General features: G+C 51.3%; 1 protein-coding gene across 4 annotated transcripts in view; it reads left to right on the top strand.

Moving 5' to 3' along the window:
- LOC105464298 (Rho GTPase activating protein 8) overlaps positions 1–26,413 on the top strand; it is a 99,507-nt gene that overhangs the window by 11,055 nt on the left and 62,039 nt on the right. For all 4 annotated transcript variants that reach the window (XR_011614204.1, XM_071080729.1, XM_071080727.1 and 1 more), the window contains exons 2-3: positions 12,857–13,003; positions 26,251–26,338. Coding sequence is in view for 3 of the 4 variants with exons in the window: in XM_071080729.1 (XP_070936830.1) it covers positions 12,857–13,003; positions 26,251–26,338 (235 nt within the window). In the remaining variant the exon portion in view is untranslated. The remainder of the gene's footprint in view (positions 1–12,856; positions 13,004–26,250; positions 26,339–26,413) is intronic.

Here is a 26,413-nt window from a genome sequence, read left to right on the forward strand (position 1 = left end):
AGGTGATCCGTCTGCCTCGGCCTCCCAAAGTGCTGGGATTACAGGCATGAGACACTCCGCCTGGCCTTTTTTTTTTTTTTTCTCTTCTCTTTGAGACAAAGTCTTGCTCTTGTCCCCCAGGCTGCAGTGCAGTGGCGTGATCTTGGCTCACTGCAGCCTCCACCTTCCGGGTTCAAGCGATTCTCCTGCCTCAGACTCCTGAGGAGGTGGGATTACAGGCACCTGCCACCACACCTGGCTAATTTTTATATTTTTAGTAGAGATGGGGTTTCACCATTTTGGTCAGGCTGGTCTTGAACTCCTGACCTCAGATGATCTGCCCACCACGGCCTCCCAAAGTGCTGGGATTACAGGCGTGAGCCACCGCGCCTGGCCTGCAAGTAAATTTTTACTGCTTTTCCTTTCCAATCTTTATGCCTTTTTCTTCCTTGTCTTATTACAGTGGGTGGGACCTCCAGTATATACTATTGAATAGAGGTGCTGAGAAGGGCTGTCACTGTTCATTGTTCTGAGCGCTTTCAGTCTTTCAGTCTTTCACTGTTCTATGTGATGTTAGCTGTAGATTTTTTGTAGTTGCTCTCTACCTGGTTTAGGAAGTTTTCTTCTGTTCTTATTTTGCTAAGTTTTATTATGAGTGAGTCTCGAATGTTGTGATCTCATCTACTGAGATCCTCATTTTTTTCCTTTTCTGTTTTACTATGTTTTTATGTTTCTGTTTTACTACTGTTTTACTTTTTTTTTTTTCCGAGACAGAGTCTCTGTTGCCCAGGCAACAACTACACTGATTGACCTTTGTTTTTTTTTTTTTTTTTTTTTTTTTTTAGTAGAGACAGGGTTTTGCCGTGTTGGCCAGGCTGGTCTCGAACTCCTGACCTCAAATGATCCACCCACCTCGGCTTCCCAAAGTGCTGGCTGATTTTTGAATATTAAAACAACTTTGCAAAGCTGAAACAAACCCTTCTTGTTCATGATAGGTTGTACTTTTTATATATTGCTGGGTTTGATTTGTTAATATTTTGTTAAGATTGTTTCTATCTATGTTCCTAAGGGAAATGAAGCTTTCTTTTCTTGTATTGTCTTTGGTTTGGGCATGAGGGTAATGCTGGCCTCATAAAATAAGTTAGGAAGTATTTGCTTATCTTCTGTTTTCTGGCAGAGTTAGTGGAGAACTGGTATTATTTCTAATGTACATGTGGTAGAATTCACATGTAGCACCAGAGTTTTCCTTGCATTTGTTTTCTACCAAGCCTGGCCAGGAAGCTTTTCTTAACAAATTTGAGTTATATACTAGATAGTGGGTTATTCAGGTTATCAGTTTCTTCTTGAGTGAGCTTTGGTAGCTTGTGTCTTTCAGGAATTGTGTCAAGTTTATCTAGATTGTTGAATGTATTAGCATAAGGGCATTTGTAATATTCCCTCATTATCCTTTTAATGTCTGTAGTATCTGTAGTGATGTCTCCTGTCTCAAGATGTAGATTTAGCTTCACTTTTGCACTTTAAGACATTTACTTTGTAAACTTTACCATGTTCTGATTGGTGAATAGAAACATGTATGCATTTTTATAGTAATAACATGTTTCCCCAAAGACCCCAAATAGCTTGGTGGTTTTTTTTTTTTTTTTTGAGACGGAGTCTCGCTCTGTCACCCAGGCTGGAGTGCAGTGGCCGGATCTCAGCTCACTGCAAGCTCCGCCTCCCGGGTTCACACCATTCTCCTGCCTCAGCCTCCCGAGTAGCTGGGACTACAGGCGCCCGCCACCGCGCCCGGCTAATTTTTTGTATTTTTAGTAGAGACGGGGTTTCACTGTGGTCTCGATCTCCTGACCTCGTGATCCGCCCGTCTCGGCCTCCCAAAGTGCTGGGATTACAGGCGTGAGCCACCGCGCCCGGCCAGCTTGGGTTTTACTAATTATACTATGTGTCAGCAGAATATTAACATACTTCACAGGACAGGTGTTTTATGACACCAGGATAGTATGGCATTTGTAAAACTATGTGAAATGTAGAATTTTTCTTTTTTCTTTCTTTTTACTTGAGACAGGGTTTCATTCCTGTTGCCCAGGCTGGGGTGCAATGGCACGATCTTGGCTCACTACAGCTTCCGTCTCCCAGACTCAAGTGATTCTCCTGCCTCAATCTCCCAAATAGCTGGGACTAAAGGTGCATATCACCACACCCAGCTAATTTTTGTATTTTTAGTAGAGATGGGGTTTTGTCATGTTGCCCAGCCTGGTCTTGAACTCCTGGCCTCAAATGATCCACCCTCGTCAGCCTCCCAAAGTGCTGGGATTGCAGGCATGACCCACCACGCCCAGCAAAATGTAGAATTATGAACACACCCTTTACAATGTAATGATGATGGCTGTGAACATCTACTGCATACCAATCACATGCCAGGTAGCATGCTGGGCAATTGACTGCATTATCTCACTAAGTCCTTCTGTGCTCTCTGTGAGGAAGGTGCTGTTGTTGTCTATATTTTACAAGGTAAGAAATGGAGATACAGGGTTGAGACAGGTGCCAGAGGCTCTTCAGGTAGTCTGGCTACAGGATGCTCACTCATTCTGCTCTAGGGACTTAAATTCATGCCTTTCTAACTCCAAGTCTTACGCCTTTCCTTCCACACCAGGCTGGTTTTCAACAGCCACGGGGTTAGAGTTAAGGATGGACAGTGTTAATAGAGATGGATTTTAGTCTTGGCGAGAGGAGGAACGTTTTAGCAGTCATTCCCGAGCCAAGACGAAGTGAACTTCCTGAGAAGGTGGTGAATGTCCTGTCACTGCTGATGTCTGGGCCGAGGCTGACACAGCTGCAGTGATAGACGTTGTAGTTTGAATAGAATTTATCCAACCAACAACATCAACCAAAAAATGGCTTTATAATGTAGTGTCTTTACGGTCGCAGGGACTGTATGACATTTGACTGTTTTCTTCTTTATTGGTATTTCTTTGAGGGATTTTATTTTATTTTTTATTTTATTTTTATTTTTATTTATTTTTTATTTATTTTTTTATTTTTTTTGAGACGGAGTCTTGCTCTGTCGCCTAGGCTGGAGTGCAGTGGTGTGATCTCGGCTCACTGCAAGCTCTACCTCCCAGGTTCAAACGATTCTCCTGCCTCAGCCTCCTGAGTAGCTGGGACTACAGGCACCCGCCACCTCGCCTGGCTAGTTTTTTTCTATGTTTTAGTAGAGACGGGATTTCACCATGTTAGCCGGGATGGTCTCGATCTCCTGACCTCGTGATCTGCCCGTCTCGGCCTCCCAAAGTGCTGGGATTACAGGCGTGAGCCAACATGCCCAGCCTTTATTATTTATTTATTTATTTATTTTTGAGATGGAGTTTCGCTCTTGTTGCCCAGGCTGGAGTGCAATGGCATGGTCTCGGCTCACTGCAACCTCTGCCTCCCGGATTCAAGTGATTCTCCTGCCTCAGCCTCCCAAGTATCTGGGATTACAGGCATGTGCCACCACTCCTGGCTAATTTTTGTGTTTTTAGTAGAGACAGGGTTTTACCATGTTGGCCAGGCTGGTCTTGAACTCCTGACCTCAGGTGCTCCATCCACCTCGGCCTCCCAAAGTGTTGGAATTACAGGTGTGAGCCACCGTGCCCAGCCTCTTTTTGGGGAGTTGAGGGGCAGATGGAGTCTCGCTCTGTTGCCCGGGCTGGAGGCAGTGGAGCAATCGTGGCTCACTGCAACCTCTGCTTCCTGGGTTCAAGCAATTCTCCTACCTCAGCCTCCCGAGTAGCTGGGACTACAGGCACTCGCCACCACACCTGGCTAATTTTTTGTATTTTTAGTAGAGACAGGATTTTGCCATTTTGGCCAGGCTGGTCTCGAACTCCTGACTTCAGTTGATTCACCTGCCTCGGCTTCCCAAAGTGCTGGGATTATAGGCCCGAGCCACGGTGTGCAGCCTTGGGGAATATTTTTTTTTTTTTTTTTTTTTTGAGACTGAGTCTTGCTCTGTCGCCCAGGCTGGAGTGCAGTGGCCAGATCTCAGCTCACTGCAAGCTCCACCTCCCGGGTCTACGCCATTCTCCTGCCTCAGCCTCCGGAGTAGCTGGGACTACAGGCGCCCGCCACCTCGTCCGGCTAGTTTTTTGTGGTATTTTTTTAGTAGAGACGGGGTTTCACCGTATTAGCCAGGCTGGTCTCGATCTCCTGACCTCGTGATCCGCCCATCTCGGCCTCCCAAAGTGCTGGGATTACAGGCTTGAGCCACCGCGCCCGGCCAGGGGGATATTTTTTAATAGAAATTCCAAGAGGCAGAGGTTTCCTGGGTGGCACAACACATGAACTGAAGGGAGAAGGAGTGCTGTGAATTTTTCTTACTCAGCACCAGCGTTTTATGTCCCATATGATTGGCCTGGGCCCATGGGTCAGCAGAGGTGGTGAGAGTCCGGCTGCCTGGATTGCCTCTAGTGGACTTGGCTGCTTTTCCCCTCATGGCCTTCTGGGTGGTAGCTGGGCCACTGCCCACAGCTTGGCCATCTGCAGGCAGCCTTTCCCTAACCTGTGTACACCTCCAGTAGGGCTATCACAACCCTGAGGGGATGTAACTCTTTCTTTTTTTTTTTTGAGACAGAGTTTCGCTCTTGTCGCGTAGGCTGGAGTGCGATGGTGTGACCACAACCTCCGCCTCCCGGGTTCAAGTGATTCTCCTGCCTCATCCTCCCAAGTAGCTGAGGTTACAGGCATGTGCCACCATGCCTGGCTAATTTTTTTGTATTATTAGTAGAGATGGGGTTTCATCATGTTGGTCAGGATGGTCTCAAACTCCTGACCTCAGGTGATCCACCCACATCGGCCTCCCAAAGTGCTGGGATTACAGGTGTGAGCCACCGTGCCTGGACCATAACTCTTTAAGGAAAATTTTTAGTACCTGAATTCTATTTTTTAGCACAAATCACATCTCATTTTTAATGAGTTTATCTATATTATGTAGCTACTTAGCCTAGCTAAGTTTTTATATTTTTAGTAGAGATGGGGTTTCACCGTGTTAACCAGGATGGTCTCGATCTCCTGGGGTTTCACCGTGTTAACCAGGATGGTCTCGATCTCCTGACCTCATGATCCGCCCGCCTCAGCCTCCCAAAGTGCTGGGATTACAAGCGTGAGCCACCGTGCCCGGCCCATAACTCTTTAAGAGAAATTTTTAGTACCTGAATTCTATTTGTTAGCACAAATCACATCTCATTTTTAATCAGTTTATCTATATTATGTAGCTACTTAGCATTTTGGAAAAATTAGCTTTCTTGGACTCCTTCAGTCACCTAGATTGACCCACATTTCCAAATTTGCTTGATGTTTCAACTCGAGCTTTGCCTCATTCAGAAACCAGTAGCCTTCCTGGTTCTGGCCGCTCATGGAGTGAGTCCTCCGCTCCCAGGTGAGTAAGTTAGAAACGAGTGGGTCACGTCCAGATTTCAGGTGCCAGCTACCAAGTTGTAGTCTGAAATTTCAAGGCATTTCCCATCCCCGGAAGATATCACAAGTACAAGCTGCTTCCAGAGGCTTCTGTAACCCTCATTAATATGTAGGCATCCGGCCAGGCGCAGTGGCTCACACCTGTAATCTCAGCACTTTCGGAGGCCAAGGCGGGTGGATCACCTGAGGTCAGGAGTTCGAGACCAACCTGACCAAAATGGTGAAACCCAGTCTCTAGTGAAAATACAAAAAATTAGCCAAGCATGGTGGCAGGTGCCTGTAATCCCAACTACCCAGGAGGCAGAGGCAGGAGAATCCCTTGAACCTGGGAGGCAGAGGTTGCAGTGAGCCAAGGTCGCGCCATTGTACTCCAGCCTGGACAAAAAGAGTGAAACTCTGTCTCAAAAAAAACAAAAAACAAACAAAAATGCAGGCATCCTTGTACTTGTTAAAATTATTCCTGTCTCTCCACTGTGGTGAGGCCTGTGGTAAGCAGCATCTCCTGAAGTGCCACCTGCCTTGTTTGAGAGTCATAAAACCTTGTCTCCTTAATAGGCTCCTGTAGTTCAGAATTTTCATTAATGTAAATGGGTCCTCCCCATGTCGCCCTTTATTCTGAGTTACTGAGGCTTCACTTGCTGGTTCTCAGCACCGGGCACTCCGGGAGGACTTGGCGATTAACTGAAGGACTTGCTTCAGCGGGCGGTGTCAGAGCAGAATTAATGTCGCTGCGCACTGTAGGTGTACCCCGCCGCCTACAGTGGTGGGGGTAGGGGTTCGTGGAAGAGGTGTTTGCTGTTGCTTGTAACTCACCCCTCCTCCCGCTGGGAGCCTCCCCCTGTATTCCCCCTGCCTCAAGGCCTGCTGTGCCCTGCCCCGTCTGTCCATCACCCTCGCCGTCCATGCAGCTCAGGACATGTCCCGTGCACCTGCTCCTCCTGCAGTGCTGCTCCTGCTATTTCTGGGACGGGCTTTTTGCCCTCAGGCTCCTGAGCTATTGTAGGTTCTAGAAGCCTCTGCTGTTCTCAGGCACTCCTCTGCTCAAGAACCTGCTGTGTCTCCCTAGCTCGTGTCCCTCAAGTCTGAATTATTCCACTCCCATGACACTCTGCTGTTCAACAGGCATCCTCTACCGCCTCCCGCTGGGCACAGTTGGAGCAGCCTCTGTCGTGGTACATGCCTGTCTCACGCTAGGGACCGGGGCTGGGCTCAGACCCTGGCGGCTGACTCCCCGTGTGATGCTTAAACGTTCATCTCAATTTTAAACGTTTCTCCCAACAGTTTTTTAATGAAATCCCTGAGTTCTTCTGCTTGGAGAAGGTCCTGGCAAATCATTCCCAACCATAAAATCTCATGATCAGAATGTAGTAGCCCTTTTCCCACCAGCCAGATAGGTTCATGTCCTTTTTTTTTTTTTGAGACAGAGTCTCGCTCTGTCACCCAGGCTGGAGTGCAGTGGCCAGATCTCAGCTCACTACAAGCTCTGCCTCCCAGGTTTACGCCATTCTCCTGCCTCAGCCTCCCAAATAGCTGGGACTACAGGCGCCCGCCACCTCGCCTGGCTAGTTTTTTGTATTTTTAGTAGAGACAGGGTTTCACCGTGTTAGCCAGGCTGGTCTCGATCTCCTGACCTCGTGATCCGCCCGTCTCGGCCTCCCAAAGTGCTGGGATTACAGGCTTGAGCCACCGTGCCCGGCCTTGGTTCATGTCCTTAAAAGGCTGCTTTGAACACTTTTCTCTTGGCAGAAATTCAAAGACTTTCACACCTGAGCAGGGCCACTGTTGGGCCCGAAGTCTCCTCCCTACCGCTCGTTACCCATTTAACAGCTGCTATCAGACACCCCGTGTGCGTTCCTTCTGCAGCTTCTTTTTTTCCCTTCTGAATTTTTTTTTTTTTTTTTTTTTTTGAGACTGAGTCTTGCTCTGTAGCCCGGGCTGGAGTGCAGTGGCCGGATCTCAGCTCACTGCAAGCTCCGCCTCCTGGGTTTACGCCATTCTCCTGCCTCAGCCTCCGGAGTAGCTGGGACTACAGGCGCCCGCCACCTCGCCCGGCTAGTTTTTTTTTTTTATTTTTAGTAGAGACGGGGTTTCACCGTGTTAGCCAGGATGGTCTCGATCTCCTGACCTCGTGATCCGCCCGTCTCGGCCTCCCAAAGTGCTGGGATTACAGGCTTGAGACACCGCGCCCGGCCTACACCCAATGGTGATTGTTTTGTTTTATTTAGTTACTAATTTTGAGACGGAGTTTTGCTCTTGTCACCCAGGCTGGAGTGTAATGGCGCAATCTTGGCTCACTGCAACCTCCGCCTCCCAGGTTCAAGCAATTCTCCTGCCTGACCCTCTCGAGTAGCTGGGATTACAGGTGCCTGCCACCACGCCCAGCTAATTTTTGTATTTTTAGTGGAGACAGGGTTTCACCATGTTGGCCAGGCTGGTCTCAAACTCCTGACCTCAGGTGATCCACCTGCCTCAGCCTCCCAAAGTGTTGGGATTACAGGCGTGAGCCGCTGCACCTGGCCTATTTTATGTATATATGTATTTATTTATTTATTTTTATTTCCATAGGTTATTGGGAACAGGTGGTATGGCTACATGAGTAAGTTCTTTGGTACTGATTTGTGAGATTTGGGTGCATCCATCAGTTGAGCAGTATACACTGCACCCAGTGTGTAGTCTTTTACCCCTCACCCCCTTCCTACCCTTTCCCCCAACTCCCCAAAGTCCACTGTGTTTTTCTTATGCCTTTGCATCCTCATAACTTAGCTCCCACTTATGAGAACATAACGATGTTTGGTTTTCCATTGCTGAGTTACTTCACTTAGAATAATAGTCTCCAGTCTCATCCAAGTTGCTATGAACGCCATTCATTCATTCCTTTTTATGGCTGAGTAGTATTCCATCGTATGTATATGTCACAATTTCTTTATCCTCTCGTTGATTGATGGGCATTTGGGCTGGTTCCTCATTTTTGCGTTTGCGAATTGTGCCGCTATAAACATGCGTGTGCAAGGATCTTTTTTGTATAATGACATATTTTCCTCTGGGTAGATACCCAGTAGTGGGATTGCTGGATCAAATGGTAGTTCTACTTTTAGTTCTTTAGGGAATCTCCACACTGTTTTCCATAGTGGTTGTGTTAGTTTACACTCCCACCAGCAGTGTAGAAGTGTTTCCTGTTCACCACAGCCATGCCAACACCTTATTTTATGATTTTTTGATTATGGCCATTCTTCCTTCTGTAACTTCTTCACATGGTCAGGCTAAAATCAATTTTCTGTGCCCTGGGGATGATAGCGAAGCAGCAGAAATAATGGCCTCACCTTGACTGATTTCTGCCCTCAATTCTAATGGTCAGCCCTCCTCTCTCTCTAACCCCATGTTAAAAGGTAACTTCCAGGAAATGGAAAATCAGAACTCTCACACAGATAATAAAACCAACATGTTAATGCTTTGCATTCACCCATAATGAGTGAACCAGGCAGCGGCTACCATTAGTTCAAAAGATGGTCTGCAAAACACACCACAAATAGATCAGGAATATTGGAATAGATACGTAATGAAAGGCAGAAAGTGGAATTGCACAGTGACTTTTTGGTCTCTGACTTTTTTTTTTTTTTTTTTTGAGACGGAGTCTTGCTGTGTCACCCAGGCTGGAGTGCAATGGCCAGATCTCGGCTCACTGCAAGCTCCGCCTCCCGGGTTCACGCCATTCTCCTGCCTCAGCCTCCCGAGTAGCTGGGACTACAGGCACCCGCCACCTCGCCCGGCTAGTTTTTTTTTTGTATTTTTTATTAGAGACGGGGTTTCACCGTGTTAGCCAGGATGGTCTCGATCTCCTGACCTTGTGATCCGCCCGTCTCGGCCTCCCAAAGTGCTGGGATTACAGGCTTGAGCCACCGCGCCCGGCCTTTTTTTTTCTTTTATGACAGAGTCACTCTGTCGCCCAGGCTGGAGTGCAGTGGCGTGATCTCGGCTCACTGCAACCTCCGCCTCTCGGGTTCAAGCGATTCTCCTGCCTTAGCCTCCCTAGTAGCTGGGATTACAGGTGCCTGCCATCCACGCCTGGCTAGTTTTGTATTTTTATTAGAGATGAAGTTTCCATGTTGGTCAGGCTAGTCTCGAACTCCTGACCTCAGGTGATTCACCTGCCTCAGCCTCCCAAAGTGCTGGGATTACAGGCGTGAGCCACTGCACCTGGCCATGGAGCTTTTAATAGTACTGCTCAGAGCACATGTCTTTTGTGGTTTTGGTTTTTTTCTTTTTGAGACAGTTTCACTCTATCACCCAGGCTGGAGCGCAGTGGCATGATCACTGCAGCCTCCATTTCCCGGGCTCAGGTAATCCTCCCACCTCAGCCTCCCAAGTAGCTGGGATTACAGGTGCATGCCACCACACCCGGCTAATTTTTGTATTTTTTTTTGTAGATACAGTGTTTCACCACGTTGCCCAGGCTGGTCTCAAAACTCCTGGACTCAAGCAATCTTCCTGCCTCAGCCTCCCAAAATGCTGGGATTACAGGCATGAGCCACCGTGCCCAGTCTATTTATTTTTGAGATGCAGTTTCACTCTTGTTGCCCAAGCCGAAGTGCAATGGCGCGATCTCAGCTCACTGCAACTTCTGCCTCCCAGGTTCAAGCGATTCTCCTGTCTCAGCCTCCTGAGTAGCTGAGATTACAGGGGCCCGCCACCACACCCAGCTAATTTTTTGTATTTTTAGTAGAAACAGGGATTCCCCATGTTAGCCAGGCTGGTCTTGAACTCCTGACCTCAGGTGATCTGCCCGCCTCAGCCTTCCAAAGTGCTGGGATTACAGGCGTGAGCCACCACACCTGGCCTATTTTATTTATTTAAATTTTATTTTTAGAGACAGGATCTTGCTGTGTTGCCCAGGCTGGAGTGCAGTAACGTGAAATTGGCTCACTGCAGCCCTGACCTCCTGGGCTCAGTTGATCCTCCCACCTCAGCCTCCTGAGTAGCTGGGATTACAGACATGCACCACCACGGGTGGCCCTTTGTTTTTTAATTGCAGTGAAATTCACGTAACATTAAATTAACCACTTTAGGGCCAGGTGTGGTGACTCACACCTGTAATCCTAGCACTTTGGGAGGCCGAGGCGGGCAGTTCACTTGAGGTCAGGAGTTCGAGACCAGCCTGGCCAAAGTAGTGAAGCCCGTCTCTACTAAAAATACAAAAAAATTAGCTGGGTGTGGTGGCATGCACCTGTATGCTTGTAGTCCCAGCTACTTGGGAGGCTGAGACAGGAGAATGGCTTGAACCCAAGAGGCAGAGGTTGCAGTGAGCCGAGATCATGCCACTGTACCCCAGCCTGGGGGACAGAGCGAGACTCTATCTCAAAAGAGAAAAAGTAACTAAAAATAAAAAAGAATCACTTTAAAGCACATAATTCAGGGGTGTTGAGTCCACTCACAGTGCTGTGTACCCACCGCTGCTAGTTAGTTCCAGAACATTTTCAGCACCCCAGTGGGAAACTCCCATTAAGCAGACACTCCTCTGCCCTCCCTCCCACGATTCCTGGCATCCACCCATCTGCTGTCTGTCCATTCATTTGCCTATTCGGGACACTTCATGTAAATGGAATCCTACTGTGTGTGCTTTTTAGTGCCTGCCTTCTTTCACTGAACAGAGCGGTTTCAGATTCCTCCGTGTTGGGTCATAGGCCAGAACTTCATCCTGTTACGGCTGAGTGATATTCCACCATATGGCTGGACCGCACGTGGCTCATGCATCCATCCACTGGTGGACATTTGGGCCGTTGCCACCCTTTGGCTGTTGTGAGCGGTGCTGCTCTGAGCATGTGTGTGCTTGTATTTGCTCAGTCCCTGTCTTCAGCTTTCCTGGGCTTCTCCCTGGGAGTGGAACTGCTGGGTCCTAGATTTGGCTTTCTGGGGAACTGCCACACTGTTTTCCACTGCACACTTTAGCACTGAAACATCAGGAGGTGTCCACCGTGTAGTGATGGGGGGTGTCCACGTGGCTGATATGTAGGGCCACGGGAGTTTCCAGACAGGTGCCTGTAGTGGTCCTGGGCCAGCCCAGCTCCAGCCTGATACACATGTTCCCCTCCCTCCCTCTGGGCCAGGCTGCCCCACTCCATCTTTCTGCTTAATGTTCTCAGGGCCCAGGAGGTTTCACCACGTTGGCCAGGCTGGTATTGAACTCCTGACCTTGCATGAAGCACAAGTCCTCTCTAGGTTCAAGGTTCCATGGTCTGGCCCGGCTCTACCCCAGCCACGCTGACCTTGGAGGCCCTCCCCTGCCTGCAGGGCTTTGCCACTCCCTGAGTGCCCCTCCCAACCCCTTCACCGGTCCATCCCTGAGCTGTCCACACACAGGCAGGCGGGCTGTTCATTTCACTGCCACTCAGGACCAGCACCAGCCAGGACCCCCACCCAGGGCTTGTCATTGAAGAGCTCGGCCCCCACCAGCCTCCCGCTCCCCGTTCCCTGCAGCCAGAGGGATCCCAGAAGCCCCGTCAGGCAGGGCAGACCACCCCCGACTCAGGACGCCCAGCAGCTCTGTCACACTTGGGGTGAAGGTCCCTGGAGGCCCGCCTCCTGCACTCACCTCCCCTAGGTCTCTTTCCTTCCCCTGCTCATGCCTCTGCTCCACCCTTCCCCACTAGAACGGGCATCCCTGGGGCCAGGGCTGTGCAAGCTTCCAGTGGCTGCCGCAGCAAGTCCCCACCCCATCAGCGGCACAAATGGCAGAGACCTTAGCTTCCCCGCCTGTCTGAAAGGTGTCTCCTGGGCTGAGGTCAACGCGTTGGCGGCCGGGCGTGCTTCTGGAGGCTCCGGGGAGGCTTTGTTTCCTGCCCTTTGCCGCCCGCCCACTTTCCTGGGCTCTCCCGCCTCCAGCCCAGCCCCGTAGAGCCTCTCCCCATCATTCTCTCTGCCTCCACCTACGGTCATGACTGCTTCCTTGACTCAGCCCTTCATGCCTCATTCTTGTAAGCACCCCCTGCGATTATACTCAGCCTTCGCACCTCCCTCTCTGAGCCTTAGTTGCACCCCTGTCAATGTGGACAGTATCTGACCCTTAAATCTTATTTTTCTCCCTCCATGGTGCTGGACACTAGATGGGCACATAGTGGGTACACAACTGAGGTAGGGTATACAGTGGGTGCACAGCTGAGAGAGAATGCTTAGTGAGTACATGGCTGAGGTAGGGCACATAGTGGGTGCTCAGCTGAGGTAGGGCGCATGGTGGGTGCTCAGCTGAGGTAGGGTGCATGGTGGGTGCTCAGCTGAGGTAGGGCGCATACTGGGTGCTCAGCTGAGGTAGCGTGCGTAGTGTGTGTGCAGCAGAGGTGGGTAACTGTCTTATGAAAGGCATCAGGAGGCTCCCTCACTCCCCTTCTTACTGGATAACGCACTGACTTCCTTTCATCTTCATTGTCTGCTGCAGAGCTGCAGAGAGACGAGGCGGCGGCTGCTGTGCTGGGTGCAGTGAGGAGGAGGCCCTCGGTGGTGCCCATGGCTGGCCAGGACCCCGCGCTGAGCACGAGTCACCCGTTCTACGACGTGGCCAGACATGGCATTCTGCAGGTGGCAGGTAGGGCCCCAGCTGGGCGGTCCACAGGGCCGTGGGCAGGGCGGCCTTCCTCTCGGCAACTTTGGGACAAAGTGGGCTTGGCAGGGGCTGCCTCACTGCAGCTGGGCAAGATTGAAAACTAATTGGAGCCAGGTGCAGTGGCTCATACCTTTAATCCTAGCACTTTGGGAGGCCAAGGTGAGCAGATTGCTTCAGCCCAGGAATTTGAGACCAGCCTGGTCAACGTAGTGAGACCCTATCTCTTAAAAAAAAACAAAACAAAAATCAGCCGGGCATGGTGTTGCATGCCTGTATTCCCAGCTACTTGTGGGGCTGAGGTGGGAAGATTGCTTCAGCCCGGGAGGTGGAGGTTGCAGTGAGCCAAGATCACACCACTGCACTCCAGCCTGGGTGACAGAGTGAGACCCTGTCTCGAAAAAAAAAAAGAAGTAAAACTAATTGGAAAAGGAGGGCCTGCTAATGTGTTTTGAGAAATAAATTGTACACTTGTCAAAGCATTGCTCAGGTGCTCTGAGAAGCCAACGGGCAGTGTCCTGCTAGTGTTTAAAGAGCAGAGGCTGAAATTTAATGAATTGTTTCATTAATCAAGGGCACTGTTTTGTCTCATCCAAAGCAACAAACATCTGCAAAAATGTAGACAACAAACTGCTCCATGTCCAGCAGTTGGTTGGAGGAAAACATCTTGCATTGCTTTGTTTTGTTTTGTTTTTTTTGAGACAGGGTTTTGCTCTGTTGCCCAGGCTGGAGTACAGTGGTGCGATCCCAGCTCACTGCAACCTCTGCCACTCTGGTTCAAGAGATTCTCCTGCCTCAGCCTCCCGAGTAGCTGGGATTACAAGCACCCACCACCACGCTCAGCTAATTTTTGTATTTTTAGTAGAGACGGGCTTTTGCCATGTTGGTCAGGCTGATTTCAAACTCCTGACCTCAGGTGATTCCCCCTACCTTGGCCTCCCAAAGTGCTGGGATTACAGATGTGAGCCACACGCCCGGCCGATGCTTTGTTACTAGGAGCATATATACTTAGGATTGTTATGTCTTCTTGATGTATTGACCTTTTTATGAGACAAGGTCTCCGTTTGTTGCCCAGGCTGTGCAGTGGCACTATCTTGGCTCAATACAGCCTCTATCTCCCTGGGCTCAGGCAGTCCTCCCACCTCAGCTTCCCGAGTAGCTGGGACTACAGGCACAAGCCACCATGCCTGGCTAATTTTCTTGTTTTTTGTAGAGACAGGATTTTGTCATGTTGCCCAGGCCGGTTTTGAACTCCTGGACTGAAGTAATTGGCCTGTCTTGGCCTCCCAAAGTGCTAGGATTAATAGGTATGGTTTTTACCATTATTAAATGGCCTTCTTTATGTCTGGTGATACTGTTTGTGTTAAAGTCTGATTTTTCTGATACTAATATAGCCACGACAGCTATACCAGCTTTCTCATCACTGGTGTTGGTAACGTGTGCCTCTTCCATCCTTTTACTGTTCAATCTGTCTCAGTCTGCACAGAAAGTGCATCTGTTACAGACAGCTTATCACTAAGCATTTTTTAAAAGCTTTAATTGCAAGATGGCCACATAGCAGAAATCACATTGTCAAAGCCTGGGAGGGTCAGCAGAGGAGTTTGCACTTGGTCATGGTGGCTCTAGGGCACATTAAACAGGACGGATGTAATCAGATGTATAATTTAGAAGTCTCTTTGGGGGTGGAGAATGATGACGGCAGCTATTGGAGTCAGGGAGGCCAGTAAGAGCAAGCATAGAGGTTTGAGTTAATGTCGTGGCAGTGGGATGCAGAGGAGGGCATGGATCTGAGAGATGTTTTAAAAAATGTCCAGCTGGTGGCCTAGCTGAAACCAAAAACTGGGGGTGGTGGGGGTTGCTACATGGGATGACGTTTCCAGGGGTTTAAAGGAAGAGTTTAAGAGAAGAGACGGCCAGGCCACCTACAGGCCATGGCTCATGCCTGTAATTCCAGCACTTTGGAAGCCCAAGGTGGGTGGATCCCCTGAGGTCAGGAGTTCAAGACCAGCCTGGCCAACATGGTGAAGCCTCATCTTTACTAAAAATACAAAAATTAGCTGGGCATGGAGGCATACACCTGTAATCCCAGCTACTTGGGAGACTGAAACAGGAGAATCACGAGATGGGGGTTGCAGTGAGCCGAGATTGCACCATTGCACTCCAGCCTGGATAACAAGAGCAAAACTCTGTCTGAAAAAAAAAAAAGGAGGAGGAGCCCTGGGAAGTAACTTGGTCTTCTTCTTCTTCTTTTTTTTTGGAGACAGAGTCTCACTCTGTCTCCCAGGCTGGAATGCAGTGGCGTGATCTTGGCTCACTGCAACCTCTGCCTCCTGGGTTGAAGCCATTCTCCTGCCTCAGCCTCCTGAGTAGCTGGGATTACAGGCACATGCCGCCATGCCCAGCTAATTTTGTTGTATTTTAGTAGAGATGAGGTTTCACTGTGTTGCCTTGTCTCGAACTCCTGAGCTCAGGCAGTCCACCCGCATCGGCCTCCCAAAGTGCTAGGATTACAGGCTTGAGCCACTGCAGCCAGAACGTGGCCGCCTTCTTCAACGTGCCTCCCTCCACCTGCTCTCCTGGTGGGTACCCCGGGAGCTGGGAACCTTCCAGATTATTCATCCTTCTCCCAGCGTAAAGAAAACTAATTGGAACAGGAGGACCTGCCAGGGTTCAGCCTTGGAGGGATGTTGTGGGATTTCAGTGTAGTGTACTGTGGGTCCTTCCGTGTCATTAGGGTGCTGTGGGCTGTGCTGGGGTTGTGTGCTCCTCCTGGGAAGAGTATGAAGTTTTCAGAGTCCACACTTGAGCCAGGGTCTGCAGACTTCCTTGGGAGATGATGGCACAGCTTTTAGATAGTTCTCTTGTGTTGGAGCAGAGTTTTCACTTATTTACAACCCAGCTTCTCTGGGCGCAGTGGCTCATGCCTGTAATCCCAGCACTTTGGGAGGATGAGTCGGGTGGATCACCTGAGGTCAGGAGTTCGAGACCAGCCTGACCAATATGGTGAAACCCTGTCTGTACTAAAAATACACAACATAGCTGGGCGTGATGGTGGGCACCTGTAATCCCAGCTGCTGGGGAGGCTGAGACAGGAGAATGCCTTGAACCCAGGATGCGGAGGTTGCAGTGAGCGAACATTATATTATTGCACTCCGGCCTGGGTAACAAGAGCAAAACTCCATCTCAACAAACAAAAATACCCCCAGCTTCTTGAGAAATTTAACCATATCAAGAGACCATTTGAGGGCCTCAGCCATCCTGAAAAGATGCCGGCCTTAACCAGCAGTCATCAGGAACAACAAGGGTGGAGGTGCCTGGAAAAGAGCTGAGTGGAAGTCACTCTCCTCTCTGGTGAAATAGTTTATAGTCCAGGCGCCAAAGCAAGAAAAATCTAAACATTCCATTGTAGATGCATTGATGGATACAGACAGAGAAAGTTAGAGCAAAACTTCCCATTGCCAGTGGCTTTTTCTTTCTTTTTTCTTTTTCTTTTCTTGTTTGTGTTTTTTTTTTTTTTTTTTAGATGGACTCTCGCTGTTGCCCCGGCTGGAGTGCAGTGGTGTGATCTCAGCTCACTGCAACCTCCACTTCCCGGGTTCAAGCAATTCTCTGCCTCAGCCTCCTGAGTAGCTGGGATTACAGGCACCTGCCACCATGCCCGGCTAATTTTTGTATTTTTAGTAGATGTGGGGTTTCACCATGTTGGTCAGGCTGGTCTTGAACTCCTGACCTCGCGATCCACCTGCCTCGGCCTCCCAAAGTGCTGGGGTTACAGGTGTGAGCCACCGCACCTGGCCTCCAGTGGCTTTTTCAATTGGGACAACCAGCAGAGAACTCCCTCAGATGGCCGCTCACTGAGGACTGTTCTTGGCAGAACAGAGGCCTCTCCCCTTCCTGGGCCTCACCTTGGCATCAGCTTTGTTCCATCGTCCCCTAACTGCAGTTCATGCACCTGAGTTTCCTGTGGGCCCAGGGGGACAGTTCAGGACCAGGAACCCCCTTCCCTCCTGCTCCTCCAGGGCGTGGCATGGACCCCTCCAGGACTTCTTAGGCCGAGGGCTCTCCTGCATTCTTGAGGTGTCACCAGATGTCACTCCCCACCAACGCGTTTCTCAATTTTTCTCTCCCAGGTGCCACTTCCCCTATGACCAACATCTAGAAACCAGCCAGAAACCAAATTTCTGTCAAACAAAATTTTGAATGATCTCTCTCTGCTTGAGTGACTATATACTTGGCCAAATGGAAGCTTTGTAGAATTTTGACACCAACAGTAGTGGTTTTTTTGTTTTGTTTTGTTTTATGTTTTTTGAAACGAAGTCTTACTTTGTTGCCCAGGCCGGAGTGCAGTGGCATGATCTTGGCTCACTGCTACCTCCGTCTCCCAGGTTCAAGTGATTGCCCTGCCTCAGCCTCCTGAGTAGCTGGGATTACAGGTGCCTGCCACCACGCCCGGCTAATTTTTGTATTTTTAGTAGAGATGGGGTTTAATCATGTTGGCCAGGCTGGATTCGAACTCCTGACCTCAGGGGATCCTCCCACCTCGGCCTCCCCAAGTGTTGGGAATTATAGGCATGCGCCACCGCACCTGGCCAGAATAGTGTTTTGTAAATAAAGTTGACTTCAGTATTTTAAGAAGTGGTCATCGTGGGGCTGAGCAAGTGTTTTGGGGTCTGAAGCTCTGGTCTGGGACTGAGGCTGGGAGCTCAGAGTGGAGATCCATCAGGTGGTGTGAAGCAGGGTGGGGAATGGAAGGTTCCAGGTCTGAGGACCAGTACAGGCAGAGGTAGATGCTCAGAGACGTGGAGGGTGGTGAATGGCAGGGGAGAGAGAGAGAAGTCCACGCTGGACCTGACCCTGCAGGACGACACACATCCACCGCCCTCGGTTCGGATCTTCCGGCACATAACCCATTCCGTGGCCAGCTGAGCTTTCCTGCAGCACGCAGGCCTGAAGGGAGTTCAGCTCTCCTTCCACTTTTTTGCAAAAATGGTTAGCAACTTCAAACAAAAACCATAGCAAATGTGCGACTCCCTCCCGATAGATTGCTGCTGCCTTTATGATGCGTTTTAATCGCCCTCCACTGGGAGAGAATGATGAATCGCCCTGCGCATCCTGTGGGTAACAGCTCTGGGAATCGTTTCTTTATTCATAAACCAGGCTTCTCCCGTTGCACAGACAGTGAGTGATGTGGTGGTGTAACCAGCGAGGGGAGAAACAGGGGTCGTGAATTCATCTGATGCCTTGCAGAATCTGCATTTTATTGATAGTTTTCATTTCCTTCCATATTATATCATATTGAAGTCTGGTTTTGATGTGCTGGCCTGTGTTCCCAGAGAACAGCGAAGGGTATTTACTCATATTGACTGATGGCATCAACACAGATGCAGCATTGACGGCTTAGTAAGTGGGAAGGTTGAAAGTTCTGGGGATGCCTCTCAGCTGCTGGGGAGACCGAGGGAGCGAGGAAGGCCGGCCTCAGTGTGGGACGTGCACAGGGCAGAGGAAGCTGCGGAGGCTTGGCTGGGAGTCAGCCTCGGCCAGCTGCCCGTGTCAACCCATCCTGATGCTTACTTGGCCTCTGGGCCTCAGTTTTCTCACCTGTAAAAGAAGAGATGAGACATAGCACTCCTGGAAGCACCCAGCATCCTACCTGGTCCGTAGTAACAGCTCACAATGTACTTACTGTGTTCTGGGGCTGGGCCAAGATTTCCTGCAGGTTATTGGTTTAATCCTTCCTGTAACCCCTCCAAGTCAGTTTCATTAGTATTTCCATATTGCAGATGACCAAAGAGGCACCAGCCCAGCCAGGGACTGGGCAGAGGAAGAGATTCTACTCTGGCAGGCTGGGTACAGCCGTTTGCTTTTTCTCTCTCTCTTTTTAAACCTTTTCATTGGCCAGGCACAGTGGCTCACGCCTGTAATCCCAGCACTTTGGGAGGCCGAGGCAGGCGGATCACGAGGTCAGGAGTTTGAGACCAGCCTGGCAAACATGGCAAAACCTCATCTCTACTAAAAATACAAAAAATTAGCCAGGCCTGATGGTGTGCACCTGTAGTCCCAGCTACTGGGGAGCCTGAGGCAGGAGAATTGCTTGAATCCAGGAGGCGGAGGTTGCAGTGAGCTAAATTGGGCCACTGCACTCCAGCCTGGGCAACAGAGCAAGACTCCGTCTCAGAAAAAAAAAAAATAATAAACTTCATTATGGAAATTTTCACATGCTTCAGATGTAGAAATAATAGTATAAGGAACCCAACTTCTCCACTATGGCACTTGCTCTAAGCTTCGTAAGTTTATCAGGTGTGAATAATGCTGTGTGTTCATTTGGAAGGACATTTAGAAATCTATTGATGGCGGAGCGCGGTGGCTCATGCCTGTAATCCCAGCACTTAGGGAGGCTGAGGCGGGCGGATCACGAGGTCAGGAGGTCGAGACCATCCTGGCTAACACGGTGAAACTCCGTCTGTACTAAAAATACAAAAAATTAGCCGGGCGTGGTGGCGGGCGCCTGTAGTCCCAACTACTGGGGAGGCTGAGGCAGGAGAATGGCGTGAACCTGGGAGGCGGAGCTTGCAGTGAGCCGAGATTGTGCCACTGCACTCCAGCCTGGGCGACAGAGCGAGACTCGGTCTCAAAAAAAAAAAAAAAAAAAAAAAATATTGATATGAGCCAGATGCTGTGGCTCGTGCCTGTAATCCCAGCTACTTGGGAGGCTGAGACGAGAGGATCGTTTGAGCCCAGGAGATCAAGGCTGCAGTGAGTTATGCTCATGCTACTGCACTCCTGCCTGGGTGACACAGCCAAACTCTGTCTCTTGGGAAAAAAAAAAAAAAGAAATCTGTTGGTATGAAAACAAAGTACCAAATTAGTTGCCCTTCTGGTTTGGGAGGGAGTAAAAAGCCTTCAATAGCAGCTCACTTTCAGAGCTCAGTATCATGCAAGGCCATGGGCTCTTCAAACAGTAGGTGTTTAATAGGTGTTTACTGAATGAATGAGTCAGCACTGTATGCAAGCAGGATGCTTATGAGGAGCAGGGACATGACCCAGTGTGGGCTCTGGGCTGGGGTCCCTTTGCATGTACCATACTCTGTCCTGGGACCCTCTGACCCTCATTGCAGATGGCAGAGTGGACGGGGGCTCATGGTGTGGTTGGGTACCTCGGGCCCTGTGGCTGGCTGAACTGAGTTCAAGCTCCTCAGGTGGGAATTCGTCCTTATCTGCCTATCTTGGCTTCATCCCCACATCCCCCTCTACCCTCTGGGCCAGCTGACCAGAGCCACGGGTCCCCTCCCCACACCACCCCAGCCAGCACAAACGCCCTCACCAGCGATAGGTACCGGTGCACTGGCAGGCCACGAGCCCTCCCCTCCCCACCACCTGCAAACCAGACGAGGGATGGAGGGAGGTGGAGGGGAGCCCCCTGGTTTGGGATGGGCCTGTAGGTATGAGAAGGAGGGTGCTGGGACCTGCAGAGTAGCTGCCTAAGACCTGCGGTGGCCCATTGTGGCCCACAGGGTTCTCTTTCTTGGACACCAGGTCTGAGCCGAGTTCTCTCACCAGGCCTCCTAGGACACCTCCCGGGACCCACCAGCCTGGCGGGCTGCTCCTCCAAGCCTCCCAGCCCCTCCCCAACCCCAGGTGGCACCGCAGCCCCTCTTGCCCACACAAGCACAGACAGCTCCTCCTCCTGTGTCTCCTCCTCTGTAAGTGGCTTTGCCGCTGTCCCTGGGATCTGCACTCCTTTCCACGTCCGCAGCCTCCGCTGGCCTTGCTGCAGGCTGTCCCCACCCCTCCTCACCGGCTTCCCAGGCTCCATAGAGAAAGTCAAACCTCAGTCCTTGCCCCGGCGACCTTGACCCTCCCATTTGGGTTGCAGTAGCTCAGGGAGGCACATCTGTGACCTCTGAACACCCCCTGTGGTTCCTCAGTGACAGGGGTCCCAGAGCAGATGCTGCTGTGCTCCCCAGAATGGCCTGGAGCTGGACACAAAGCCACTGCCCGGCGCCCCGGCTTCTGCTGCCTCTGCTGTTGCTGGAGACCAGCATCTGCTGCGTCTCTGCCTGGTGGGTGGAGGCCCCCACGGTGTGCTCCTCTGGGGCAGCCAACGGTGGGTGGCAGTGCGGGGTGGGCCGATGCTGTATCTTTCGGAATGGGGCTGGCCCTCGTTGGTCCACAGTTCCCGCAATGTAACTAAGTTTTTGGAATTTCTCAAGCGAAAGGAGTATCTTTGTTATTCATGGGGTGGGGCTCCAAGACCTCCAGGAAGGGAAGGGCTGGAGGCTGAGTTCACTCTGTGGCCTGTGATTCCATCAGTCCCACCGACGAAATGAAGCTTCAGTGGGGGCCCTGGATTTCTAGAGGTTCCGTTGGCCGCTCGGCCATCACCGGTTGGTGATGCTATGACGATGGGCGCAAAGGGGAGGCCTCCTGACTCCACGGGAGAGAGGTCACAGACGCTCTGTGGCCAGGACGCTCCCACATCTCACCCTGCGCGTCTCTTCCTGTGGCTGGTCCTGAATTGCGATGTTTGTGATAAAACTGTAATTGTTAGTGTAGTGCCTTCCTGAGCTCTCAAGTCATTCTAGCAAATTAGCAAACAGGAAGGGATTGTGGGAACCCCTAGATTTGTAGCCAGCTGGCCAGACGTGTGGGTGGCATTCTCGTGCGGGTGCCCTCAACCTGTGAAGGGTGGTCTGAGCCCAGATAAAAGCCGTTGCAGACATAGGTGATAGGTGTGGCTGCCAGGGCTCCCACGGTTCCCAGAGAGGTGCTTGTGGGGCTGGGCGTGGACCTGCCACTTCCCCCGATCCCTTTCCCCTGGGCCCTGGGGCCTGGCAGGGGCTGTGTCTCTCTCCAGAGCTGAGTGCACAGCAGGCCCCCAACAAATGCTGGTTGAGCTGATCTTCCATTGGTCCAATTATCTAGCACATCCCCCAAGACTTTTGCACTTGCTCTGATTCCAAAGATGATAATGCTACTCAGTTTTTTTTAATTTTTTATCCTGATGTTATCTTTCTCTTTCAACCCTAAAGGCATTGATTTGACTCCTTGTTTCTTCAGTAGCCATATAAATGATTCATCACTTTAGGAGCAAAGTTGTTCTTTCCGCTTTTATCCCACAGGAGGCGGGCACAGGCTCCGGGTCAGCCATGGAACCCCTGGCCTCCACGGTGGCAGACACTTTGTCTGGAAAACACTACTTTCAGGGGTGGCCATTGAAGATTTTCTGCCTGAAAACTCCCACTTGGCAAGGGAAGCAAATAAAAGCGTGGCTTACAGTGCAACCCTTTAAAACAGAAGCTTGCTAAACAAATGGGAAGCGTGACCAGAATTCGTAAGGAACTGTGAAATGAAGAGGATGCTGTATTTGGAAGCTGTGAAATTGCTCTAGGATTCCAAACCTCAGAGTAGCTTCCAGGCTCCCGGGAAGAATCAGATGCGTGGCCTAAATAAAAAACAGTCCCCTGGCCAGGCAGCCAGGGCGGGGACATCAGAGTTCGCATGCTGTGCGTGTGCGTGTGTGTGCACTCGTGCCAGTGTGCGTGTGGGTACATGCATGCACGCAGGTGTGTACTTTTTTAAAAAATTTTTTTCAAGAGACAGGGTCTCACTCTGTTGCCCAGGCTGCAGTGTAGTGGCATGGTCCTTGCTCACTGCAGCCTCAAATTCCTGAGCTCAAGTGAGCCCTCCACCTCAGCCTCCCAAAGAGCTGGGATTACAGGCGTGAGCCACCGCACCCAGCGAAGTGTGGAATGTTGATTCATGACCTTTCATAGCTGAGGGGTGAGAAAGCTCACTGACATCCCTTCTCGTTCCAAGGACACACTCTGAGAACAGTTGTAGTGAATTTTTTTTCTTCTTGAGACAGGGTCTTGCCGTGTCACCCAGGCTGGAGTGCAGTGGCGCGATCACAGCTCACTGCAGCCTTGACCTCCCAGGCTCAAGTGATCCTCCCACCTCAGCCTCCTGAGTAGCTGGGACTAGAGGCGCATGTCACCACAACTGGCTAATTTAAACAATTCGTAGTTTGTTTGTTTTTTGAGACAGAGTCTCGCTCTGTCGCCCAGGCTGGAGTACAGGGGCAAGATCTTGGCTCACTGCACCCTCTGTCTCCGGGGTTCAAGCGATTCTCCTGCCTCAGCCTCCCGAGTAGCTGGGACTATAGGCGTACCCCCCACCACACCTGGCTATTTTTTTGTATTTTTAGTAGAGACGGGGTTTCACCATATTTGCCAGGCTGGTGTCAAACTCCTGATCTTGTGATCCACCCGCCTTGGCTTCCCAAAGTGCTGGGATTACAGGTGTGAGCGACCACACCCGGCCAATAAGTTTTTTTTTTTTTTTTTGAGACAAAGTCTCACTGTGTTGCCCAGGCTAGAGTGCATTGGTGCAATCTTGGCTCACTGCAACCTCTGCCTCCCGAGTTCAAGAGATTCTCCTGCCTCAGCTTCCTGAGTAGCTGGGACTACCAGTGTGCACCACCACGCCCAGCTAATTTTTTATATTTAGTAGAGAGGGGGTTTCACCATGTTAACCAGGCAGGTCTTGAACTCCTGACCTAGGGTGATCCGCCCGCCTCGGCCTCCCAAAGTGCTGGAATTACAAGAGAGAGCCACCGCACCTGGCCAAAAAAATTTTTTTAGAGACAAGGAAGGTCTCATTATGTTGCCCAGGCTGGTCTCGAACTCCTGGGCTCAAGTGATCCTCCCACCTTGGCCCCCAAGGTGCTGGGATTGCAGGTGTGAACCACTGCCCTGCCAGTTATTAGATTTGAAGCCTACCCTAAATCCAGGATAATCTTATCTTGATGCTTAGCTAATTAAATCTGTGGTGACCCTGTTTCCAGTGTCACATTCTGAGGGTCCAGGGGGACTTGTGTTTTCTTTTGGGCTGGGCTGGGGCACTCTTCCCCGAGTACACAGGGTTAGAAGCGGACTGAGCAGTCCCATAGCCCCTTCCCTGAGGTCTACACCCTAGTCTGCACCCTCGAGGTCAGCGCTGCCCAGTGGAATGTTCTGTATGCTGGACACACTCCATCCCTGCCTTGTCCAGGGCAGCCCCCACTGCGCGTGACTGCTGGACACCTGAAATGTGGTGGGTGCCACTGAGGAACTGGACTTTTAAAAATGCAAATACTCTTGTGCTGGAAGGTGCAGGTGTGGGTCCTCCCACTCCTGTGTGAGGAAAGGAAGAGGGAGCAGAAAGTGCTGGGAGGAGGGGCTGCAGCCTGCTCCAGGCTTCCCATCCCCAGCCCCCACCCTGGGTGCCCCAAGGTCTCCTGGGAGATGGGCACCCTCAGAGAAGCCAGGGCCTGGGCTCCTTTGCACAGCCCCCATCACCTGTGCCAGGCCCGGAACCTTGGCCAACGAACTGTTTACTGCGTTGAGCAGAGCCCGTTGAAGGGACAACCCCAGGGGCCCTCAAAGCCACCAAGGCTGTGTGTGGCCTCTCCCTGTACATTACCCCTCCTGGGCCCGCACCACTGGGGTTGGAGCCCCTGTCTGTGCTCATGGCCAGAGGAGCTGCTCCCATATGCAACGGCACGTCCACAGACCGGCCCGGGGGCATTGTGGATGGGGGGCAACAGTTTTCCTGCAGAGGTGGGGTTTAGTGGGAAGGGGTGTAGAGTCGGGAAGGAGGCGGCGGAGCATTCCAGGTGGAAGCTCGGGCAGGAGGATGCTCTTGAAGAATTGAACGAAGGCTGCTGGGCCAGGTCCTTGGGGCAGAGAGGAGGACAGTGGGGGCCTCGTGGACCAGAGTGGAGGGATCTCCATGTTCCCCACTCCTGACGACAGCCCGGTGTGGGTTTGGGCTCCCTCCCCACTGCCTGCACCCCTTTGTGCCGCGTTTTCACCCTTGGCATGTGTTGTGCCACAGGCTGTTCTTACCTGTGTCCTTGTGTGTTTAATTGTAATGAAGAAGCTGTGGGTGCTGGGAAGCGGGGCAGCCCATCCATTCTCCGTGTCCCTGAGCTGTGGCCCTGGAATGAGAAAGTGTGGGGAATCCAGGGGGTGGGGGGTGACATCAGACTGCACTTGAGTCACTGTCAGGGCTTTCCCGAGGGTGTCCTGCACGCAGGGGGTCCTCTCTTTCAGGGCCCTGGGCAGAGAGGAGGAAGGTCTGAACCATGAGGTCTCTAATCTCTGGCCATTTGTGGGGTGGAGCAAGGCGGGGTCGGGGCTGGGAGGGGCGGGGCAGCTGTGTCTGCAGGCATGGAGGATGGTCCGCAGGGCCCTCTCCTTCAGGAGTCTGTTCTATCTTTTCTTTGAGACAAAGTCTTGCTCTGTCATTCAGGCTAGAGTGTAATGACGCGTTCTCGGCTCAGTGCAACCTCTGCCTTCCGTGTTCAAGCCATTCTCCTGTCTCAGCCTCCCAGGTAGCTGTGACTGCAGACATGTGCCACCATGCCTGGCTAATTTTTTTGTACTTTTAGTAGAGATGGGGTTTCACCATGCTAGCCAGGCTGGTCTCAAACTCCTGACCTCAAATGATCTGCCCGCTTCGGCTTCCCAAAATACTGGAATTACAAACATGAGCCACTGCACCCGGCCTGTTCTGTCTTTTTATCTCACTAAGCGCCTGGCCCAGAGCCTGGATTCTGGGGACAGAGATAAGTAGACCCAGTCCCAGCTCTCAAGGGGTACCCCACCCCACAGCTGTCCATGTGTGGGGGGTGCCCCTCCCCGAAGCTGTCCATGTGTGGGGGGCACCCCTCCCTGCAGCTGTCCATGTTGGTGACACAGATGTGTCAAGAGACACAGGGTAGCCCGGGCTATGACGGAGGGCAGGACTGAGCATCTGTACTCCTGAGAGGGCTCCTGAATCCCCGACATGAGGTCATGCCCAAGAGCCACTGTCCCCCAGGCCACGCTGGCCTCCACCGTGGCAAAAAGCTACATCCTGCCTTTGAAGTCAGATGTGTCTCGTTTTAAGTCTTTGGTGCAGCCTGCCGGCTGGCTTTGCACTGATGACTTAACCCTGCTGGGCCTCAGTTTTCTATCTATAAAGTGGGGGGATTATTTCCAGGGTATGGCTGGTCGTGAAGATGAACTTGGGCCATGTGTGTAAAGCCACACTTGGTGGACGCTCACTCAGCAGGTGTCGCCTTCGAGGAATGCTGCTGCCTGTGCCTCCCAGCTCAGGCTGGGCTGGCCAAGGAGGCTGCTTTTTGCTAAGTGCCCGAAGGTTTTCTAGGAGAAGGTGGCACAGAGGCTCACCTGTGTCTGCTCTTCCAGGGGACGACCGCTTTGGAAGACGCGTTGTCACGTTCAGCTGCTGCCGGATGCCACCCTCCCATGAGCTGGACCACCAGCGGCTGCTGGAGTGAGTGTCCTGCTCCTCTCTTTCTGTCCCTGTCTTTCCATGTTGCTTGTACCCATCCCTTCACCCCACCTCCCT

The sequence above is a fragment of the Macaca nemestrina genome, chromosome 15 (assembly GCF_043159975.1).
Source record: "Macaca nemestrina isolate mMacNem1 chromosome 15, mMacNem.hap1, whole genome shotgun sequence".
In the NCBI taxonomy this organism is placed as follows: Eukaryota; Metazoa; Chordata; class Mammalia; order Primates; family Cercopithecidae; genus Macaca; species Macaca nemestrina.